Source organism: Cebidichthys violaceus, unplaced genomic scaffold (genome assembly GCF_023349555.1).
Source record: "Cebidichthys violaceus isolate CVI_PGR_0920_01 unplaced genomic scaffold, fCebVio1.0.p SCAF_66, whole genome shotgun sequence".
In the NCBI taxonomy this organism is placed as follows: Eukaryota; Metazoa; Chordata; class Actinopteri; order Perciformes; family Stichaeidae; genus Cebidichthys; species Cebidichthys violaceus.
In genome coordinates this window covers 487,088-511,757 of record NW_027176883.1, presented here as the reverse complement: position 1 = coordinate 511,757, position 24,670 = coordinate 487,088, and the positions used below count along the sequence as shown (strand labels likewise).

General features: G+C 40.1%; 2 protein-coding genes across 2 annotated transcripts; both read left to right on the top strand.

Annotated features, from left to right (window-relative positions):
* Nucleotides 1-3,653: 3,653 nt before the first annotated feature.
* LOC137890546 (N-acetylaspartate synthetase-like) lies at nucleotides 3,654-13,357 on the top strand. The gene is made up of 4 exons (XM_068734674.1): nucleotides 3,654-3,761; nucleotides 11,447-11,675; nucleotides 11,780-11,944; nucleotides 12,936-13,357. Exons 1-4 carry the CDS (start codon nucleotides 3,654-3,656, stop codon nucleotides 13,355-13,357), a joined length of 924 nt encoding a protein of 307 aa, XP_068590775.1.
* Nucleotides 13,358-15,450: 2,093 nt separating this feature from the next.
* On the top strand, nucleotides 15,451-19,364 carry LOC137890575 (CD209 antigen-like). The gene is made up of 7 exons (XM_068734711.1): nucleotides 15,451-15,864; nucleotides 16,083-16,215; nucleotides 16,896-16,994; nucleotides 17,100-17,894; nucleotides 18,108-18,250; nucleotides 18,370-18,479; nucleotides 18,566-19,364. Exons 2-7 carry the CDS (start codon nucleotides 16,110-16,112, stop codon nucleotides 18,702-18,704), a joined length of 1,392 nt encoding a protein of 463 aa, XP_068590812.1. The 5' UTR covers nucleotides 15,451-15,864; nucleotides 16,083-16,109; the 3' UTR covers nucleotides 18,705-19,364.
* The last annotated feature ends 5,306 nt before the right edge of the window (nucleotides 19,365-24,670 follow it).

The following is a 24,670-nucleotide window of genomic DNA, read 5'->3' as shown; positions in this document are numbered from 1 at the left end:
ACACACACACACACACACACACACACGCATGGACAAACACACACAAATACACACGTGGACACACACACGAGCACATACATGCACGGACACACACATGCCATTGTGTAAGTCCTCCAGGCAGTTGTCCAGCTTTCTCAACTGTGAAACTGTTGAGCTGAGAAAAAAAAAAAAAGGAGAACAGGAAGTGTGGAAATGAAAACTGAAATGAAAGAGATTTGAAGCACATTGACCCTGTAAGCTTCAGTGCTCCAGCGACATGAATGACACCCGCTCATGCCAATTATAATTGTAATTAAATAATAATGATTTGTTGAGCATCCCATGCAGATATGAAATTATAAAGATTTTTATTATTATTTTTTTTTAAACACGGTTTGATCCAAACTCACAAACTCTTAAAACTCTCCTGTAAATTATTTCTGCCTGAAAGTAAAGAGAAACCCGATGACCTACTTTGAGTTGTACACATGAAACCACCAGGTTCACATTGTAGTACTCTCATGTGCACAAATGTACACCGTAAAGGCTGTTCTCTGGTGTACTCAGCGTTCCTCCTTGTCACACTGGTAGTCAAGAGATGCCTTCTTTGATGCCTCGTCTTTATTCTGTGCAAAAAATGCATTCAATAATTGAACCGAAGCCAATATGAGGCTTTTGCAGACAGTCAGAGTTAGTCGAATCAAGAGGATGCTTGTGGTGGTGGACCTACTCACCATACTTCCATACAGTCATGTAGCTAGCATGTCTTAAAACGCAATAGCAAATTGTTGCAACGTGCAGGTTTTCATTCATTAGAACGTAGTTCTGATGAAAACACGACGAACCTGTTTTCAGTTAATTTAGCAGTTAACAAGTAACATTTGATTCTGTTGTTGTCATGGGAACTTTGCATCCTAAGAGTGATTGGGCAGGCAGGTAAAAATATGCTAACACAATTATTTGGCGGGCAAAGGAAGAGAGATATACGCTTTTCACAACAACAAAAAAGAACATGTTATAAAATGATGGGACCAAATTCGATCTAATTTTCACTTTGTCAAACAGTATGTCTGCACCAGACTTCACTCTGAGCAGACGGACAACAAAGCAAACTGAAAAGCTGTTGCATACAAAAGTCACAGGCTCACAGTGCACACACACACACACACACACACACACACACACACACACACACACACACACACACACACACACAGATCACACTGTGTAGCATGGAGCTCACTCGGTGGACTCTCAGCTTGTCATGCCTATATAAGGATGAAACAAACCCATCAGACAGCTCATCCTTCTCCTTCCAATTGGTCTCCAAGCTTTTGTGCGGCAGAAAAAAAAAATTCCATGACGCACCTTCCTTCGTCGAGTACGTATCGACTGCTTGGATTGGATTGGACAAAATTCCGTGTCACTCACTCAGACACAGTCGGGGGCGGGATGTGAACGTATCTGTGGAAGCTACAGCGTGATGAATATTAATGATTCCCACTTTATTCATGAGAAGACAGGGAGCCCAAAAGAGATGGAGATGGAGAGGGGGGGGGGGCTGGTTGCTGCGAGCTTGTTCAAATGCGTCACTACTTTGTCACAACTTGCCTCCACCTGCTGCGCCCTCATGCCTCTTTATTACTTTCTCTCTCTCTCCCTCCCTTACACACACACACACACACACACACACACACACACACACACACACACACACACGTATATTCACAACCATGCAAGCAACTTCTCACTCTCTCATGCACATACGCACATATTCGCATGTCGTTCACCCCGTTATGCATTCAGGAGTTGATTTTTTTTGCATCCTCTCAGACTCTTGTATAAGAATTCCGACATCTCTTTCACTTTGTGTCACCGGGCCTCTGCGTTCTTGCTTTCACACACACACACACACACACACACACACACACACACACACACACACACACACACACACACACAGCCTCTTTCTCCAAAGTGTCCTGGACGTCATGTCCTCTGCTCTCCACTTGCCATCTTTTCAGTTTGTCTTTCTAACATACATCCTCCAACTTCTGATTCATTGATTTTACATTCACCAATTCACAGAAGAAACTAGACGCGTGTCACTTCTAGCCTCCCATTTGTCGTTTGCCTGTTTGCTTGGCTAAATTCCGTCTATTTCTGTCCCTTTCTGAATGTCTTTTTACTTGCGTTTGCTATTTAAATTATTCACATAATTCCATTGCAATTTCTTCAGAAAGGAGCCCTTAGTGCACACATCTTCTTTCATATTCCTCCTTTTGTTCTTCTTCAAAGTTGGTTGGCTGCAAAAAGCAACATGAGAGAAATTCTTTTGATCTGGTGTGCAGCCATGAAGTCGTAGTCGGCGCATGTTATTTCTTGGTTATGCAGGCGAATGGATACATATAATGACATATGGGCACATACACAAGGGCTGGATGCATTTATAAACAACACCTGTCCAATAAAATACAACTCAAAACAACAAACGGCACCTTAAATGCTATTCAGCCCTATCCTATAGATAAAAACGTCTTAAATAACGTAACCCAAAATGAATCAGAACTTCTCAACTATAAGGCTTAAATGCACTTTTCTGGTCTCCTTTTAAAGGTAAGGAGCTAAGGAATCTAAATAAATCCGTCAGTCAACCTATTTCTATTACCTTTTCAGAATAAATGAAGATTAGTTTTAATTCTAAAGGCAATGTCACCATAACTGTGGCTGACATGCTATTAGTTCATTTCACAACCTTTAGAACCTGCTGCTTTACATGACGGCTATTCATGTGTTCTTATTGGGAAGTTGAATTTTTGAAGATTTATATGAAATGTGAAGTTTGACTGCTTTGTTTCAACGTTAACAGCAAAACACTGTGTTTTTTTTGTAACTATGCCACATGTCAGGCTTTAATGGAGCTCGTTATGTTTCTCCCCTCTATGGTGATATCTCATGTGTTTGTGTTATCCCACTCACAGATACACATGCATGATTATGTCTAAGGCCATTTACAGAAAAAAAAAAAGGTGACAAGTCATCCATGCCAATATGGGATGGAAAACAGAACTCGCTGTCGACGGAATGAGCTGAAAACAAGTATTTGTGTAAATGTGAGGGAGACGGAAAGATAGCAACAGAAGAGGTGCGACGTTTGAGTCATGTACTTGGATCTCTTCGCAGGCGAGAACATTTGGAAGGCTTAAGTGTGCACGCACAGACACGTGCAAACGCACCCTCCCTTGGCAGCGTTCGGCGTTGCTGGTAACGTTACGCTTTGAGAAAGGCCCACTGGGAGACAGACGTTCCTCATCGCATCACACAAGCGGGATCCACGCACATGCGTGCCTCCACACACGCACTTACACAAATGCTTACAAAATACTGTTACTTGCATCAGACTTCGCCACAAATTCTCAAACCAGGTGGCCGCGAAATGTCTGCACGTTTTCCAAAACATAAGCATTTGCATATCAGCGTGTATTTTTATGTTGCGGAGGAGATCAGTACGTCACGAATTCTGCTGTGATCCTGTTCCTTCTGCAAATATACATAAATATATAGATTTATATGTAAATTACAAACGTCTACCCTGTTACAGAAAGTATTGATGTGCGCAAGAAAACACTCCACACAGAGGGCTGAGTGCACCAAACACACGTACATATGCTGACATGCACCCGCATAGACACAAAAGCAAACAGATGGGACACACTCGCATGCAGATGTCGCGAAGGGATTCTGACGTCATCCGTCAGGTTGTCGTTCAAAGCGAGACGAAAGTGAGTGAATATGGGCATAGATATAAGAACAACAGCAATGGCCTGAAGAGAAATGAAAGTACAGGGGAAATAAACAAGAGGAGAAGAAAGGGGAACAGAGACAACAGGAGAGTGGAGAACAGGCAGTTCAAACAAAAGCCTGTCCTCCTCCTCTTAATCTTCACACCTCTCGGAATTCGGCTCCATATGCATCAATATGCACAAATAACGTATTTAATCTTATAAAAGCTGTCCGGCTCTTGCTGCCCCTCACATGGTGTCTTCCTAGCTGCAGTAACTGTGACTGTTACATTTTTTTGGCAAAATAAAAGTAAACTACACTTAAAATACGAGTGTAAGGAGGTGGAGAGTCAACTGTTTATATGAAATGATTGAGGGGACACCTGAGCGGAGAATGCATTCGCTCTCGCTCTGTGTGTTTTCTGACCTTCACTGTGCTTCCGTCTGTTGGTGAGAAAAAAAACAAAAAACAGCTCCAGGGCCTTACATTTTCATGGTACCTCTGTATTAAGGGTAGCGTTATTGCGATATACCAGCATTGCCGATAACGGTGATATTTAAAAACTAAATAATGACATTTGATAATACACTTTTGATAGTAGACATTACCCTGCTAACCCTTTACATTGCAGAGAGTTGCGTGCCGCTATATAAATGCTCTGAATCCCGTACATAGAACCTTTAAATTGAAAAACAAAACAAGAAACATTTAGTTCTATAAACTCAAAAACTGGTGTGTTTCGATCCGATTTGCTCTCCGACAGCATAAGCAAACAACTCAAGGACTGTCTCGTCTTCACATTTGAATTTAGATGTCGCTGAATCCTGATTGGCGCATCAAAGTATGTGAAAAGTTTGTATCCGTACCTTTTTTTTTTTCAGGATAACCTTTGTTAGTCACTTTAAACTTTGTTTCTCCCTTTAAACCAGTGACAAGAGCGTTGACGCTAACGCTACTACGAAACAAAAAGTGATGAAACTTTCTTCTTTTTTTTTTAAACGTTCACGTAGAACCATGCTGCTTGTAGTAAGAAGCTAATTGGGAAAAATCATTTTTTTAAGGGCCTTTGTGGTAATATGAGGTGTATTACCGTAAAAAAAGGCCCTGTGGCCCGGGCACAGCTCGGGTTTGATCTGGACAATGAAACACGACAAGTTATCGTGAAAGACACTAACTTCACTAATGCTGATAACTGCCTCAGGCTGAAAACAGCTCACAGAAATATATGTCTGGAAACTAAGGTAGATGTCTGATCTCTCTATCTCATATAATTACGATACAACACCGATACATTTGTCCTCCCACCCACAGTCCCCACTCCTCTGTGTCCTAATTTCCATCTGTGTCTCACCGAAGACCGACTGCATCACAAGCCTCATGAAAACCACTGCCTCCTCCTTTCTCTGTGTTCCACGTTGTTCGAGCTCACATGGAGCCTCTCCACCTGTTGTGTCTCCTAATCACCCCTCTTTCTTGTGTTCTGCAGCACAGAATGAAACTGAGTGCATCTACCCACATCTTTGTCTCTCTCTCTCTCTCTCTCTCTCTCTCTCTCTCTCTCGCTTCACCTCCTTTCTCACCCTGTTCTTCCTCCTCTTTTCTTCTTTTTTGCTTCTCAGCCTCCTCTGTCATTCTCGGGTACGTTCTGCTCTGTTCTCTTCGACCGGTGATGACTGGAAGTGTCACAGAGATGTCACCTCGTTCAGCAGTCATTTTGACTCATCTTTCTGCTGCGCTGTTGTTTCTTCATTTCGACAAACGTAGATTTTATTTATTAATAGAAAAGAATGGCTTTTTAGGTCCATCAAATCACAAACAATTTGCGGTGTTCGCACAGTCATTCGTAAGCCTTTTTGTCCGCAAATAACCACATTATTATATCCAAATCTCAAATCTTTGCACTCAAGTCCCAACAGAGTTTTGAATCCTGAAATTTAATTTAGATTAGATTTTTTTAATGCAAACATTTATTACAAAATGTTTGCAAATAATCCAGCAATAACCAGAGCAGAACAATGGACACTCACGTGAAACCACACTCAACAAAACAAAAGGTCCTTTGCAGACAAGTTCTGATAATCAAATGAAAAGCTCAATACTATCTATCTGTCTAATGGGAGATGAGTACGAAATAGGACTTTAAGGATTTCCCTTTTTATTGAAACAAAATAATATGCAATAATCACATTAAATAAATTACAGCGATAACTCACAAAAATACATTTGCTCATATGTGGGCTTATAAACTAATTAATATATATAGAATCCAACTGTAGCCTAACCAAACCTACAATAAAAGAGACTGGCTGTCTATCGATCTCCTGCGCTGCATTTCAGCTCCCTGGACAGCGCCTACACACACACACACACACCTACACGCACACACACACGCACACACACACACACACACACACCTACACGCACACACACACGCACACACACACACACACACACACACACACACACCTACACGCACACACACACACACACACACACACACACACACACACACACACACACACACACACACACACACCTACACGCACACACACACACACACACACACACACACACACACACAGAACTAACAGCGCTGTCCGTTTGAGAATAACTCATAATAATTGTTAATAATATATATATATATATAAAATCACTAAATGTTGATGCCTAATATAAAACAACAACAAAAAACAGATGCATGTGAATACTGAGTTGGACGTTGATTACCATGGCGACGGTTGAAGCTTGAAGGACATGTACTAAATCCTTTATCTTATTTTTTGAACTCGTTTCCAGTCATTGCATGTAGCTGTTGAATATTTTACAAAGAAGCACACTTAAGGGCGGGTTAAGATGGGAGAACAACCTCCTCCTGGTTCTAATAAAACAAAAAAAGTCAGACTGGGACTCACAAACAGAGACCATGCTTCCATTTTCAACTCTGTCAAAAATCATAAGAGTACTCATGTCGTCCTCAATATTGAACCCTTTGATGACGACAGCAAACACGCCAAAGAGTTTAAAATTCGATTGTATTGTCGTATCGTAGACTGCGCTGAGATTTTTATAACGAGAACACAAAATATAAGTGCAAGGAGTGAAACCTGGTCAAAGTATAAGCACAAAAACACGGCTATCTAATTGGAATAACATCAGCAGCATATGTTTTAAATATGTTTTAAATGCAATCTAATGAAGGCAACATACTGTAGTCAACATGAAATGTATGTGTGGCTGTCAGAGGCTCACAGAGTTCTTATCCTGTTACTGATGTTGGATCCGTGGTTGCAGTTGTGTAAATGGATGCAGAGTGTTTTTGAGAGCCCCGGGATGTAATTGAGTGTGTAGGAGGACATGTATATATATGGAAGCAAATTAGTGAAATTATTACAGGTTGCATGAGTTATGAAATATAATACATACTTCCACCGCATGACAACTTCCACAGAATCTTTCTCCGACAAAGAATTGCTTGGTTGGGAGAAGCGATGCTAGACTCAGACTAGATCACAACCAGCCAGTGTTTTGCCAGTGTTGGGTGTTGGAATCACGGCTCTTTGGTCAGCTGAAGTTAGTTTCCTTCGTCTGTTACATTTCCTTCCACTGATTTAGTTTCGGACAAGCAGGCAAGCAGCCTCCTCCTCGATGCGTTTCCGCCCTGATGGCTGGACCTGGCACAGAATGGCTGCTGCATTACTGCCACAGGAAGGGAGCTGGAGCGATGGATGGGTTGCAGAAGTGAGTTACCCTGCCGTGCAGGTGGAGTCGGCTGTTACGACGTACCCAAGGTCACTGTGCAAGGCAAGGCAAGGTTGCAGGTCTCAGCAGACCTGCAGCTTTCTGGGACTTTGTTCCAGATATGTGGAGCAGAAGAACTGAACGCTGCTTCTCCGTGTTTAGTTCTGACTGTGGGAACAGGAAGTAGACCGGTCCCAGACCACCTAAAGGGGTCGGGATAGTTCATAAGTTAGCAGCAGATCAGAGATGTATTTTGGCCCCAAACCATTCAGTGCTTTATAAACCAACAGCAGGATTTTAAAGTCAATTCTTTGTTGGACAGGAAGCCAGTGCAAAGACCTCAGAACTGGAGTGATGTGATCCACTTTCTTGGTCTTAGTGAGGACTCGAGCTGCAGCGTTCTGATGGACTTTTTACAGAGACCTGTGAACACACCGTTACAGTAGTCCAGTCTACTGAAGATGAATGCATGGACAAGTTTTTCCAAGTCCTGTTGAGACATAAGTCCTCTAATCCTTGATATGTTCTTCAGGTGACAGTAGGCTGGTTTTGTAATTGTCTTGATGTGGCTGTTCAGGTTGAGGTCTGAATCCATAACTACACCAAGACCCCTGGTTTGGTTTGTGGTTTTTAACGTCAGTGATTGAAGCTGAGCGCTGACTTTCAATCGTTCGTCCTCGGTACCAAAAACAATGACTTCTGTTTTATCTTTGTCTTTATGAGGTTTAGTCTTTAGGCCCTGTCTTCAGCAAAGTAGGACACCCTGCCCTCAAAATGCAAATCTCTGATTCTGTGTCAAAAATCTCTTGCACATGACCACAAAGTACTTAATAGATTAATAGATCACATATAAACACTGAAATATGAGATAGGTGTATATGCCGGGATTGCTGGCCACACACGTGAAATCCATTCGTGGTTTGAAATAGCGTAGGGATCTGGTCATTTCTCACCATTACGGAAAACTGATGTAATCAGAGCAGTCCTAGCTGTCATGCTAGGTCTCGTGTCTTGTACAGTATTGTTACAGTAGCTGTCACATGTCAGCACGCTATAAAGGTTTTTGTTATTCGCCTAGCTCTTTTTATTGTATTTGAATAGTCCTGATGACTATACTGATATTTTACAAGATGTATTAACATGCAAATTACCCCCTAAAACCCCCTACAACGAAATTGATATAGTGTGCCTTATAATCCAATGTGCTGGAGTCAAAACTATAAAAAAAAAAAAACAGCACATCACTGTATATTCGTTTGAGGGTGACTAATGCTCACCAGGAAGCAGGAGATGCAGCAGCAAACACAACTTTACCAGAGGCATGGCGGGGGAACAGGAAAGTGACGGACCAGGACAGAGCCCCCCCCCCCCCCCCCCCCCCACACTGTGTAGCCCACTCAGCACAAATGTGAACAGCCTGGGCCACCCTGGGACTTGACTCAGCGAAGCACTCGCTAACAAACATAACAAGGACAGTTGTTTCCCTGCACTGTAAGTGAGAAAACAAACTGCCTCTAAGCTGCAGAGGCTATGATCCTGGCTCTTGTCCAGTTCTCTCTTCCTTTCCAGGCAGAGCAGAGAAATTAGCATAAATGACTGAAGTCTTAAACGGCTTCAACAAGTTCACTACCTCCCGAATCGCCTGGGGATACGGCCATATCAATTGCAGTGTTTTTCCATACTCTGTGGGAAGGTTTTATGGATGGCAGTGCCCAGTTTGCACGGTTCACATTTTGATATATAAAGAAAATGTCCTCTCATCAGCTGTGGGTGCCTTTTGAATTTACTACGTCAACAGCTAATTTAGGTTAAAAAAAACCCCAACTGCTGTAATTCATGCCACTGCAACTCTAGGATAAAAAAAATAAGAAGAAATGTTAATGTGTCTGGGGGATCACATGAGGTGGATGATCAAAGCATCCATCCAAGCATCAGTCAGATGCTTGAAGAGATAGTTTTTCTGATAGAATTGACAGAGTTCTTTGAAGTTGGGTGTTTGGAGAAGCAGGCGGGGAGTACCAACACGTCCACAGCAGACTGCCATCTACTGTAGGCAATGCACTAAACTATGGATAACTGCCTCATATACATCTGAACTATCCCTTTAAATGACATCAGCAACTGAACCTTCACTTTAATGCCAGATTGAACACGTTCGTATCTGTGAGTTAAACATGCAGCTAGAGCCAGCAGCCTGTTAGCTTAGCTTAGCTTAGCTTAGCACAGAGACTAGAAATGGAGGGGAAACAGCTGGCCTTTACTTCGTCCGAAGGAAACAAAACGGTGCCTACCAGCACCTCTCCAGCAGGTTATAACTGGTTTGTTTAACAACACACACAGAGAACGTCTACGCCATATCAATAGATTTTAAAAACAAAATGTTTTGCCTTTGCATAAATGAAGAATATGGATAAATCCATTAGAATAACTGTGATAGTGGTAATATGTCTCATATCATAGGAAAAGTGAGTGTTGAAGAAACTGTGTGGGAGGCAGCATGTGCTCATAGTATGTATACTTCAAAAAGGAATGAGAGATGAAGACGAAGAGAATATGTGTGGGTGTATTGGTTCTGTATTTTGAAGGGAACATTTTAAAAGCTATATATACGGTTCATTAGTGAGATATAGTTTAACAGGACTGAGAGATGTAGCTCCACGTTTATAATTGTTGCTTTTATTATTCTCTATCTCTATCTCTCTATCTAACCCTTCATTCATGCTTTTCCTCCACTCCAACATTCGTGTCAGTATCATTTCCCAAGTATCACATCCAAAAGGCGTCATCGCATGTTAAATATAGAATCCGACTGATCCCACCCTCGTGTCACAATTTGGCATGCTTGGTCTTGTCTGATGTCGACCGATTCTTTTTTGATCTCAACGGGCCTTTTGAGAGTTCTCAAATCAGAAGTGAGTCACTTCCCGCTAGTTTCATTCCCCTTCTCCTCTCCTCTCCGCCCCTCGCCTTCTGCCTTCTCCGCCACAGCCTATTGTCACACTGCAGAAATTGTTATGAAATGTCTGCATTAAATTACATCCCTTTTTGGGGCTCATGGATAAACCTTTGTGGCTTAGTGTTAAACCTTGAGTCAACATAGAAAGAGTTGGTGTTTGGGTATGATCTTTGTTGGACTGATTCAAAGCCTGCTTCTATCCACCAGTAATTCTTTAAGAATATGAAATCTAGTGGTGGATTAGGAGTTTCTCTGAACCATTTGTTGAGGTTTTTTACCAAATATGGTGTGTAATTCTCTATTATTGGAGCTACTCCCGCTATTATTACTCTCATATATTTTATTTATGTCATATGGATTGACTATGTTCTTCTGTTATGTTGTTCATTCTGTACACTTCTGTACATTTATTGCAATTCAGGCCATCCTGGGAGAAGGGATCATGTGATGATTTGATAATTTATCAGCAGCCAGGTAAAATTCATTTTAGGGTGCTCTTTTACTAGGAGAGTCATTATGCATGCATGCATTAAAGAGCTTCGAGCCACTAGCCTCAAGCGGAGATGAGGAGGTTGCTTGACAACATCTTGCAGAGTTTATTTTGGAGCCACTAAAGGCTTTATGCAACGGTAGTTTTACATATTCAGTAGTACTCCCTACATTTCGATAAGCTATATGTTGCTATAGCACCAGCCTTGTCTTTCACTAAGAGCTACACATCTTTTCACATATAGGCAGCTGATAAGAAGGGTGTGAGGACCATCCCCAGTAGTGTTGGGGATCTTATCTGTGGAGACCCTCTTTGACAGGTTCTCTAAAAACCGCTGCAAGGCCTCTGGGGCACGTACTATCTCAAAACAGGGATGGCATAGAGAAACCTGCGCACAACAGACAGCACTATAGCAAGCATTGCGTGAGGACTGTTTTCAGCTGTTGGACCTCAGCAACTAGTACCTGCAACCTCTGCATCCGAATCGCACGTTTTCTAAGAAGTTTGATATGGAGGAAAAAAACCAGCGAAATGATGTCCAAAACAATGTCAAGGGGCAAAAAGCTCAAAATGGACTTCAAACAATAGTTGTGCGTGAGTTTGAGCTGGCAGACAAATTGGAAGTAAAGCGGATTTTTCATGATGGGCTGATGGAGATGGTAGCAGACACTGCCTTCAGAGGCTTGAGACACCACCCTGAGAGCCTCCTGCTCTATACGGCAATGACCGGTGAGATTACTTCATGAATGATGTTTTCTGTGATTGCAAAGAAAGTTAGAATAGTTCATATTTTTCTTCACATTCCCGCATCTTGTCCATCTTTCCTTCGGCAGCCGTATGTTTCGTCGTCACCATGTGTTGGTGGGTGATCGGACTCCTCCCTGCAATTATACTGTACGGGCGCTACTTCTACAGCAGACGCACGATCCATCGCTACCTGGAGCACGCCATGAGCAGAGACATGGGCGACATCGAAGGCTTTTACATGAACTCACCAAGTACATATTGTTTATATTGTAAATTGTGCACTCTAAGCAACTTCACCGTAAAGTAACGGTAACTTACTGGCACCACTATTTCTGACTTACTGTTATGGTGCATACAGTACAATTGAGGCAAGTCAAATGTTACCAAATGTTGATTTCTCTTTTATTCCGTGATTAAGCTATTACATAAGAATGGCTTGTATATGTCACAGTTTAATATAGTATAAAATCAAGGCATAGTCAGAGACACTAAAGCTTGTAGTCGTGTGAAAAACACAAAGTTCTATCATATCTCGTTTCTTATAATTGTAACACTACTTTAAATGTCTATTTCATCAAAATAAGGCCTCGAAAGGGAAAATAGTTTTTGCAGGGTGAAAAGAAAAACGTTTTTTTTAAAATCTTTTTATCGGTTATTACTTTGAAAGTGGTGCTTTCAAATGGAAGCTTTGTTTGCCAAAAGTCATACACAAAAAGTGCAACATTTTAAAGTAAGACGCAGTGTAGCCTTAACTTGTCAATACTGGCTGCAACCTTGGACAAGAAGGCTTTTGAGCTCTACATACGGATTGTCATTTCATTATTTTGGTTTGGTTTATTGACAACATTTTGATATATTTATGAAGTACAACATGTAAGACTTTAGAATAATCAGTGACGCCCTTGACTTATTTCCATTTTTGGGAGAGGCTACAAGGCAGTGTGTGGATCCACAAGCAGTATAGATCGTTGAAGTAATACAAACCAAAATAAACCAGCATTGTCACTCACTTAGTGATGATCTCTGACCTTTCTATAACAGGTTTTCCTTGACACTATACACATAATAATGTCAGACTGAGAGACTCACTGAAAAGGATAATGTGCATCTTCTTTCAATGGTTATTGTGATAACAAGATCAAGTTGGTTGTGGTGCATAAAATGGATTATGTTTGAATGATTTTCCTTTTGTCACATCCTTTACCAATGTTGTCCATGTTGTGACATTGCCCTCCACTTTAGACTCCTGTCTGTGGGTAGCAGTGCTGGAAGGCAAAGCGGTGGGTATCGTAGCAGCAGTCAGCCAGCAGAAGCCAGGAGGCGCTGTTGAGTTGCGGCGGATGTCTGTTGACCGGAGCTGTCGGCGGTGCGGGGTCGGCGTGGCGCTGGTACGGAAGGTTGTGGAGTTTGCCGTCACTCACAGGTATTCCTCTGTTGTCCTGGGAACCACGGCGTACTCGCCCGCGGCCCACCGGCTCTACCGGCGTCTGGGATTCCACTGTGTGGGGTTCACCGACGGGTACGTCACACCCGGTACAAGATGGTGCTTACTGGAACGAATCTTCTACAGGGTCCGTCATCATCACTACAAACTCGACGCGCAAAATAGCAAGATCACTGAAAATGGAAAACACAACGACCAAACTGAAGTAGCCGAAAAATGACGCCGGATGTCGTCTGTTCAAATGCTCGTCTTCATCTTAAAGCACCACTGAACTTGTTCAGCATGGCTGACTTTGACTATACAGTCGGTGGTTTACCTCTGTCTCATACCAACATTCAACTGTTGTTGCTTTTAACCATGGCAACAATCTTTCTCACCCTTAAAGGGACAGCGTGTAGGGCTTTGGCATCTGGCAGTGTGGTTGCAGGTTGCAGAAACCTATATGAGTTGTTGGACTTTTCATTTGAGATGTGATGAAAGTCCAATGTGTGTGTGTGTGTGTGTGTGTGTGTGAGAAGCGATACGTTCTTATTTCAGTACCTTTTAAATTGAGTTTTGATTCCATTTGAAATGCCTTAATATGACTCTATTTTCAAGTATATAATGTATATTTATATAGCATGTCTACGACCACACTGGCTGGTATTAACGGGGTAGTTCAGCAATGTATTTAATGATGTCTCTGATGCTATGAATGCCTTACATGACAAATTAAAAAAACATACAAAATCAAAGCAGCAGAGGCCAAGATATTATGACCTAGCTCCAAAGAAAATGTATTCCCCGTAAGGCAACTCAACACGTCTTTCATTTATACATAAATTACATAAATGTCCACTTCCTTTATCCAGGCTTTCTGTTAAACCTCAGATGGGCTCCTTCCAGACCGACGGAGGACATTATACAGCTGTTGTCACAGTAATGCACTCTGTGTGATGAGTAACCTTGACACTGGTGCAGTGCCCCTTTTAAAGCAGTGGATAATTTGAAAATGAATATCTCATTTGCACGTCTTTGTTCATATTCATAAAGCCCTGGAGGCTTTCTATTTTAAGCCTTTACTCTGTTATCAATCATTGGAACATTCACTTGTATCTCTGGGTGAACAATACTTTCTCTATACTCCATGGAGAGTTCGTCTCTGTTTATTCATGATTGGCTGTCTGAGGCTCTTTCTCAGATATCAACCGATCTTGAAAACACAACTGCTCGTATGAGATAATAGAAGGGTGTAGCAGTTGATCTCAGCTCTAACAACTCCTCACTTCCTCTTAGTTTATTTCGAGTTGACTTGCTCAGCAAATTGTATCCTCCCAAGTCCTTATAAAGGTACACAAATGACCATTAACACTATATAATTGAACATTTCTACAACTTTCTTTTTCCACCCATAACAGGTACGATAACTAGCATTTAACCATTCAGTTCCGCTGAATTTATTTGAAATGTTTCGCAAAGATGATTGCGCAAGGATTCGTGGCATGTAACATGCGGCCTCGTGATTGGCACAGCAGCGATAGGGGCGGGTCCTCCCTCTTCGCGTGCAGGACGCTTTGGAGGGACAGGTCCAGGCTAGTCTCGCGCTGTGAGTGACCCGGTGCCCAGCTTCAGAGAGCTCCTGTGTGTCGTTGAATGTGTGCATTTCTGACTGAAAGATAACATGACACGCACAGGTCATAAAAGAGCATCGGCCATCAATGTTTGCCGGTGACGCGAGTGGCGGCTTCGATGGAGCTGTTGTTGAGGGGGCGATATGTTTTGTGGTCTTTATATCAGGTCTTCTCAGATGCAAGTTCAAATTGTTTGAAGTTGGTTGCTGATAGAATTTTTGTTTTGCTATTGTGCAAAAACAAAAAGTATGTAACTTTCCATTTGAAAGTAGCAGGAAACCTTCAGTGATTTCCCATGTCCATTTGGGTGCAAAAAGTCCATGGTCTTTGCAGAATCAATGAATTTGATGAAGACATTTCTTATTTTTCTCTAATACATTTTATGAAACAAAGCATACATTTGATATAAAAATGAATATGAATGGGGGTCACATCCTGCCACTGTGGTCCAGGGTGTTCTGTAGAATTGAGTTCGGAACGGATGTTTTGCTGAGAAACCGGAACAAAACTTGAGTAATCGAAGTGACTCAGACTGTGTCCCCAGTATGATGATATGAAATCTGCATGTTCAGCATCTTTGTGTTTTGTGAAATCTGTTGTTCCTCATATACGTTCATGTCAGCATGTGCTTCATGTTGTGAAATTGCCAACCTGAAGTGCTTTATTTTCCATGATCTCACACAGTGGTCTTAATGCCCTCATGCCCACGGAGGAGGCAGGTGTGGATTCCAACCAGAAAAACAAATGCATTTTACTCACGAGTTCCTTTTGTGTTTATGATGCACTGGTGTTGAGATTAATCTTGGAGGGCAAAGAGTTTAATTTCAACCCACCCTGTCGGATTGAACCTTTATCTGATTTCTCGGACCAACTCGCCAGCAATTAGGAAGGAGGAAGGCTCTCCCTCCGCCTACTGACCAACCCTCAACTTCTTCCCCTCCGAAGACAAGTGTGAAGTCACCCTACACGGATTTTAAGTCAGTGTGGCACTTATTGAAGCGAGTGTGATGCGTTTTGCAGGGTGAAGTTACAGGAAGTCAATAGGTTAGGTTTTACTCTCCAAGATTTCCTTCATATTTCCAATTCTTCCACTGTGTCATCATCGTTACAAGCCGAAGTAAGGTTTACTTTGTTTGTATCTTACATTCATAGTATTTAAGCTGTACATTTGGTGTTATTAGTGTTGCACTACAAAAACACTAGACAACATTTGCAGATTTTTCAATCAAGGTGATGCAAGGTCTGAAGTCTTATGTCAAGATAGGACTGAAATAATTGAAAGGGCAATTATCGGAAAGAATCTAATACTACTGTTTTTTTATTTTTTTTACTAAGACTCTAGCTCATGAATCAGATGCAAAGATGACCGTCGAGTACCACTCCTCTACAGTGACAAACATGGACATGGACAACAGTAAAGTTGGCTACAGCCAACTTTTTGGAGATGGCAGCAAGCTCCGGTATTCAGGTAATAAAATGAGAACTTCATTCCAAAGGATGTGACAATATAAATAATATAATCCATGAGACAATGAACTCAACAGAGCTTTAAATCATTTTTCTGGATTCACAGCCAGCTACTTTTTTTAATATTTCAGATTCAAAGCTCTGATCAACAGAAATAATATCTTATAATTTGGAAAGGCACACTTCTGAAACTTGTAGTTAAAGGTGCAATAACACATTTTTTTTTTTCGTACATCAGAATGAGCGTTAATTACAACATTTAAACGTTTAACAGTTCAACCTTTCATCTTATAACATGGATATGGTGAATGTGTATCGCCTATTCACTGAGCCAATATATAACAACATTAGTGTACATTTGGAGTCATGTTTTTGGCAACAGCTAGCAGTTGCAGCAGCAGGGCAGATTTAAGCAAAAAAATGTACACAAAACTTTATGAGGTAAAACAAATCCATGATTACTTCTTTAATCCGAGTGTATTACTGTTAAAACAGGACAATAGTGGAAATAGTTGAAAATCACTGAGACAAAAGAAGCTAAGCGAGCTTCGTGTATGTGAAATTAATGTTTTGTGTAGTATTTCGCAACACCTCTCGATATTGTAATACAGATGAAACCAAATGAACTACAACTTCCTCAGAACACTTCATTGATTTTAAGTTTCTGTTTCTGTCTTTCAGTTTTTGCATTGAGAAACAACCCTTTCAGGGCTGCCACAGTTGTTCTTGGGCTGCTGTGCGCTCTCCTGTTGCTTGGAGTCATAGGTCAGAGTGTCCACTGTGAGTCTACTTCTTTGTTTTCACTGACAAATAGCCACGTTTTAGAAAGTTTTCTGACGTCAATGATAAAATCACTGATCAACCGATACCTCTCATCTCCCACAGACCGAAAAGTAGAGCAAGACCATCAGAACAGCCTAAAAGCTGTGAGTAACGAGAAAGAGAAACTACAGGGGAACCTGAAGACGTTGGAAAATGAAAAGAAAAACCTTGAGGCTAGCCGTAGTCAGTTGGAGCTAAGTAACAAAGAATTATCTAGAAGGAAAGACCAAATACAGACCAATGTCAGAATACTGTCAGAAAGTACAGCCACACTTCAACATAGCCAAAGCCAGTTACAGGCCAGTAACACCGCTTTCAGCAAAGAGATAGCAGATCTAAAAGTCTCTATAGACATGTTACAGAATAATACCAAAGCCATGTCTACAGCCAATGACTTGTTACAAGATCGATGTGATTCAGCTGTCAAACGCAGAAATGAGGTACAGGCCAGTTATGAATCAGCGACCAAAGACAAGAACAATTTACAGAACAAATTAAATAATGTAACTAGAGCAAAAGAGCATCTGCAGTTGAGTTACAATGACTTGATTAAGACGATAGCGCATTTGCAGGACAGACACAGCGTATCTAGCAGTGAGAAAGAGAAGATAGAAAGCAGTCACCAAAACCTGACAATATCAAGAGAAGCTCTGCAGAGGTCTTACAACCTACTGGCAAACGCGTCGGATGAGCTGCGGGTTTCTTACGCCTCCTTGGTTCGGGAAAAAGAAGAGCTCGAAAACAGTTGCAAAAATGCAACTGTGGAGAGAGACCAGTTGAAGGCGATAAATTACAACCTGACCGTTGAGAAAGACATGGTGCAGGCGGAGGTGGAGAGACTGAATAACATAGCCCCAGGTAAGCGGAAAGATATTAAGAGAAAAGATATATGGTTCATATTGCAAAATGTTTTCCGACCTGGCAAAATGCATTTGGCCTTCTTTTTAAAATCATGCTGGAAAAAAGCTTCTAATGAAAAACAAATCAAAACACCACCATTTTAAAAGTGAACTCCAAATCATTGCTTTTAAACACTTATTGATCGATACACATTTTGCTTTTTTTTTCCAGGTAAGAAGTGCCCCACTGGCTGGACAAGGTCTCAGTCCAGCTGCTACTATACCTCGGTTGGCAAAAGTAACTGGACTATGGGCAGAGAGTACTGTAAAAACAAAGGCGCAGACCTGGCTATCGTAAAAAGTCAAGAGGAAATGGTTTGTTTAGCGGTTTGCATTTGTCTGTGCTGGTTAACACAAGCAATAATATGCATGGCGTAACTTGATGTAACTTTAACTTCTGCAATAACTTTATTTTTATGTTTCTTCCTTCATAGCTCTTCCTCAATGGCTTGTATCCAAGTGACAAAGAAGTCTGGATCGGATTGACTGATGACGGAATAGAGGGGCATTGGAAATGGGTCGACGGGACACCACTGACCACAACGTAAGAAGCTCATATCTCTTGGAACCTGTGGGGACAGTTAAGACTAGTATTTATTCTTATTGTGGACGTCTCTCTCTGTCCTGTAGGTTCTGGGGAAAAGACCAGCCCAACAGCTTTGACGGGAGGAACCAGGACTGTGTGGAATTCTGGCACAGTGCGAAAGGGCAGGGCACCTGGAATGATGAGATGTGTAGCATACAACAACAGTTCATCTGTGAGATGTAGTTTAAATGTGCGGAGGTGTTGAGGTCTGGCTAGCCGTGCTGGCCACTGTTTGATGACCATTATGTAATGTCAGTGTAGTCCTAAAGTATGCATATTGGACTGTTGTAAATTGGAAATAATAGAAATGTATATTATGTGACCAATTAACACACAATGACTAATGAGTATTATGAAGTTAAATTTAGCAGATGGCCTGTTTTGTGCTGGTGCAAACTGTCTTGGTAATGTGGAACCCGGCTTGGTTCAAAGGGGGCTGAGATTCCCGTAGATATATTTACATGCTGTAGAAACAATTATGTGATATTTTGTGGATTTATGGAATTTGAGCTTGCTTTAAAATGTGTCCTCTGGCCGTGGTCTGCCAACAGCTAAAAGAGAGGCAAACATGGTGAGAGTGAGATGTTTCTTAGTTTACTAGTGTTGGCTATTTGGCATTCAGTCGTGGCTTATTGTGTGACCAGTCCAGGGAGTATGAAGGTTCACACATAATCCAACAACCAATTCAATCTGTATTTTATATAAATTAACACATGGTGGGGGAAAAAAAAGCTGCTTGCATTGCAATTAAAATGTTTTTTTTTTGTGCTTATTCTATATTCTTATAAACGCATTTCAATGTATATTCATGTAAACACAGTTTGAATAAAATAATTCACCTTGTGCCACTAGTTTAATGTATCACACTTATAGTTTACTCAGAGTTCATTAATATGCTCAATAGTTTAGACACCTAAAGCTATAGTTATTAGAAGGATTATCGCTATTTAAAAAATAAATAAAATAAATATGAGTATTAGTACCTGTGTTGGCTCTCCAGCAACACTATCCTTTGTATATGTGAAATTGTCAAGAAATTCCATACATTAATCAGTAGTGACTAATGTAATCCAGGTTATGGATTAGGTTATGGGATGTCATTAAGAAGACAGTTTTCTTTAAGAATTCAAGGTAACACACGGTGAAGTAATTGACATAGTAATGAAAGTTTTGGGAGTGAAGTATTCCTTTACCAGTTAGTGTCTATTTGTGGCCTATGTATTGAATATTTTTGATGTACATCCTTAGCTTGCTCCAGGACTCTGTGACGTCACTGTTTTGACATCTATTTTAAACGGCGCAGCTTTTTAAGCCTCTATGGTTCTCGTTCAGCAGTCCAGGAAACATATCGACCATCCATATCCACAATATAGTTTACTATGACTTGTTTAATGGCATTTTTTAGACATACTTTTATTACATTGTGAGTTAATGATAACCTTTTTGACATACTATGATTTTTTTCCACATACTATACCATCACTTTTTTTGTTTGTATTCTACAACATACTAAAGCATGACCTTTTTATTACATTTTGTCATACTATACTTTGACTTTTTTATAACATTTCGACATTTTTTTTACTTTTTATTTGTAATTTTTGAACATACCATACTATGAATGTTTCATACATTTTTTTTGACATACTATACCAGAGGTCTTCAACAGGGGGTCGGCGAAATTTTGGGTTGATTAGACAATTTAATATTTTTTCCCCAAACATGAATCGGTCCATTATTTTAATAGTTCAGTATTGTATGCAAGAAAACAGGTATGTTTATGCATGGCAGTGGTACTAATAGGCCATGCCTCATTTTTGGTTTCCCTATTTATGTTTAAAATAAAAACTTCAATTTGAATAGCTTGTATGCATGATTATTATGCAATTGACAGTCAATGTTGATATTGGCATTGGTATCAGTTGACAAGGTGTGTTTACAAATGGCAGTGGCATGGCCACCCTACTCACTGTACCTTGCATATGTTTAAAATAAACACATGAATATATGAACCTGTGTATTATTTGAATAGCTTAGTATTGAATGCACAATAACAAGGCACTAGGCCCAGTTTAATATAAAACACAATTTTATACAATATATAGTAGGGTGTCCCTGCTCCATATCTCTATCAGTTTGGGGGTCATTGGCCTGAAAAATGTTGAAGACCCCTGTTTTAGAGGAAATGGTGCATAGTTACGAAATCTTTTCACCTCAGGTTGATAGTAGACCAACTAAAGGTTTCACTCAGAGAGAACCAGGACATTCTGATGTAGCATTTCAAAATTAAAGCCCTTCAAAATCGCATGCATGAGCTAACTTCAAATCAAATTCATGAGACAATTTGTCTAACTTCAGATTCGATTTTAGAGGAAGTGGTGCATAGTTACGAAATCATTTCACCTCAGTTGTATAGCAGACCATCACAAGTTGTCACTCAGAGAGAGAACCCGGGCATTCTGATGTAGCATTTCAAAATTAAAGCCCTTCAAAATCGCATGCATGAGCTATAGAATGCACAATAACAAGGTATGTTTATACATGGCACTACCCAGTATAAAACACAATTTTATACAATATATATAGTAGGGGGTCCCTGCTCCATCTCTCTATCAGTTTGGGGGTCCTTGGCCTGAAAAACGTTGAAGACCCCTGTACTATACTTTGTCTTTTTTCATGACTGAAAAATTAAGTGTTTTGACATACTTTACTTGTTGTATGGGACACATTATTTTTATTTTTTTATTTAATGACATTTTATTATATGAATTTTTTACATACTTTACTAAGATTTTTTCAACATATACTGTACATTTTCTGATACTTTCCATGAAATACTGTGATATGACTTTTTCATGATATTTCTGACATAGTATGAGTCTTATACATTGTTTCAACTGTTCTGATATTATATATAACATATTTTACTATGACAGTTTTTCACATGTTTATGCTCTGACATTCTTCGACATATACGATACTATTTTTCTGGACATGTTTCAACATGATATACTATGACATTTTTCCATTTAATTTTTCTACACACTATTTATTTTTAATGACATTTGTCAGTTTATTGTATTATGAATTTTGTATGACATTTTGGACATTCTATATTAAGACTTTTTTCGACATAGTTTCCTATATTATAATTAGATTTTTTTTTCAAATTATCCATACTATAGTATACTATGACTTGTTTAATGACATTTTTAGACATACCCTATTACATTGTAGATTACATTCTATGCTATGATTGTTTATATACTATACTATGATTTTTTCGACAAACTATAATATGACCATCCCTTTATATTTCCAGCGCTATGTGCTGTAACCCTCCAACATTGCAGCTCCAGATACACTGAGCATGTGCCATACCCCGTAGTTCAAGACCGTGTCCCAGCCTTCATTCAATAGCCTTGCTGCGATCAATGTGTTTGTGTATGTTTGTGTGTCTGCCTCTGACTGACCTTGTAATTCAAAACAAACTCCAGTATGTTCTGTTGTTTCCTCCAGCCTCTCTCCTTTCATTCCTCCTCTGCTTCTACTTCTTCTTTTCTCAGTTTGAATGGCAGATGCCAAACAGCTGAAAGGTGTATACTGCCACCTTCTGAGTATCAGGTGTAAGCAGGAGGCAACCTCCGGTTCGACTGAGTGAAGCCGATGTGGAAGTGTCTTATTCAAATTTGCATTCTGTCTACTGACCAGTAGGGGGCGACTCCTCCGGTTACAAATAGAAGTCTGATTGTATGGAAGTCTATGAAAAAATGACTCCTCTCTAGATTTATTCCCTCAGTAAACATTGTAGACATGAGTTTATGGTCACAATGTCTAGTTTCAAGTCTTCTTCAATACAGCATGACGTTCATTTAGTAACATATGGTCCCCAATAAAATATGTTAGACGTTTTCTTTAACTGCACAGTTTTTCACTGTTGCTTTTCCCCAGGACAGCATGGTATCATTCAAAGTCTTGCTGTAAGAATGTTCTCCCTTCTGTTTCTTTCTTACAATACATGATGATGAAGTATATGATTATTTTGTGATACTTCTTTCTCTTTCTGTCTGCGTCCCACTTTTTCTGCCACCTCTCCATTCCTTATTGTCTTCACTGTGTTTCCTTCTCCTTTGCCAAGTGGTATCGGTGCAGTTATTTCATTTCGTAAGGCCGCTTTTGCAAACTTGTCAGCACACTCATTCCCCTCATTCCTCTGTGCGGTCTTAGCAAACAATGCACAGTCAGGCCTGGATCTAGACAACAGGGCCCCTAGGCAAGAATTTATTTTGGGGCCCTGCTTACTTTTTTGCGTGTGTTTGTGTCCGGATTATCATGTCTTTCAAGATTATTGCGATCAAATAAACCAAACAACTTTTTTTTCTTGGTATTTAGCTACTGAAAAATAGAGCTCAGGCAAGGACTTCTAGTGGATCAGTGTCTGTACGGTTTAAAGCTTTAAATGACTCAGAATGTCCAAAAAAAAGTAATTGCATTTCTTTAGAAGAGGACAATGCAAAGCAAGAAACCACAATATATTTTTGACCTTTATTGATACCAATCGTAATCAATACAACTGGTAATACAGAATTTATTGGATCATCTCAATTCCACTGACTCTTGATAAACAAAATGCCCTGAGAGTTGCACATCAACTCTCTCCTCAGTCAATAGAGTCACTTCACTGTTTTACTGTCACTGTCACTTTCTTCTCAAAGGACAAGAGGTACAGAGACGATTCTGTTAGTCATTCATAAAGGTTTTTGTTGGTCAGCCACATTGTCCACCAACATTATTGTGACGCTTATTTCTACTGGTATTAATTTGCTAGTGGATTGGGGTCAAGTTGTGTAACTGCCAAAAGGGATAAACATTGAAATTGACTTAATACGCATCTCAAATAGAAGGCAACGTGTTATTAATAAGAAATAGTATATTTCCCAAAATGTCAAACTATTCTTTTAGATGGCAGATAAAGTTTAATACTAACTATACTTTTTCAACGTGAAGACACCAGGGTCTCCATACTCTGTTTGTGACGTCCCTCTTCACTACAGAAGAGAACAGTGAAATATGATATATGCCTCATTTATTTACATTAATGCTTGTTTTGTGAAATGAAAACAAAAACAAAGATTGTCTGTCATTTGGCGTTTTGTACTTACCTTAAATTCTATGTGAAGTAAACATGTGCCACCCTTTACATTTTTTCAAAAAGTAATGAACCTCAGAATCAGGGGTTATTTCTCCCCTCTGTTAATGAAATGATTTGATTTGTTTCCCAGTGAAAAGACACCGTGGTCTACATACCATACATATTTGTAATTTGTAATAAAATACATCTTGTATTATTTGTATTAGTTGCATGCTGCATTTTGCTTATTAAAACTATTTTATTGCAGATTTCTGGTGGTGAAGATAGCGAGGACCTTGAGCCAGATGTGTAATTACTTTGGAGGCACAAACAAGTGGTATCTGATTACAGGCTGACACATTTTAAATGTTGTTTAAATGGCACTTCAGTGATCTGAAAGTAGAAATAAGCAATCTATTTGTGTGGCAGTAAATGCAGTACAGAAATTCTTCACTGGATAAAAAACTAATCGGTGATTTATTCTGCTGTTGGAACCGTTTAAGTGCAAAACAGATGAACGAATGATCTTTGAAATATGGTATAATGAAGCAGACCAAGGACACAAGAAACTCTGTCTCTTATGTAATATGCTTTTCATGACGGCTGTAGAAAGACTGACAACATGTGAAAAACCACAACATGTGCAATGAGATGTTGTACAGTATGTTGCAAATGACATCTCTCTCATATCACCAGCAAGAGTTGCAAAAAATACAAACTTTGAATAAATTGCCAATTGTTTTCAGTGCTTAATGACTCAGTTTTACTGCAAATGGATGCTAGCAATAATGATTTCAGAGTGAATTATTTCTTATGACAATGAGACACAGTTTCACAGCATGAGCATGTTTGGTTATCTGATCAAATGACTGTTGAAGTAGCGCGAGTGGTGAGTTCATGTGCTCTCTTATATTTGCCAGCGGTGCCCCCTCCTGGTAAGATACAATTCCCTGTCAGAGAAGCCAAACACTGGTCCTGAGCTCAGGATGTCCAAGAGCTTCAGAGCGATAGAGCTCCT

Coding starts and splice junctions, on each gene's coding strand:
- LOC137890546 (XM_068734674.1), top strand. CDS start 3,654: ATGCACCCGCATAGACACAAAAGCAAACAGATGGGACACACTCGCATG. Junction 3,762..11,446: donor TCGTTCAAAGCGAGACGAAA/GTGAGTGAATAT, acceptor ACGTTTTCTAAG/AAGTTTGATATGGAGGAAAA. Junction 11,676..11,779: donor GCTCTATACGGCAATGACCG/GTGAGATTACTT, acceptor TTCCTTCGGCAG/CCGTATGTTTCGTCGTCACC.
- LOC137890575 (XM_068734711.1), top strand. CDS start 16,110: ATGACCGTCGAGTACCACTCCTCTACAGTGACAAACATGGACATGGAC. Junction 17,895..18,107: donor ACTGAATAACATAGCCCCAG/GTAAGCGGAAAG, acceptor TTTTTTTTCCAG/GTAAGAAGTGCCCCACTGGC. Junction 18,251..18,369: donor TAAAAAGTCAAGAGGAAATG/GTTTGTTTAGCG, acceptor CTTCCTTCATAG/CTCTTCCTCAATGGCTTGTA.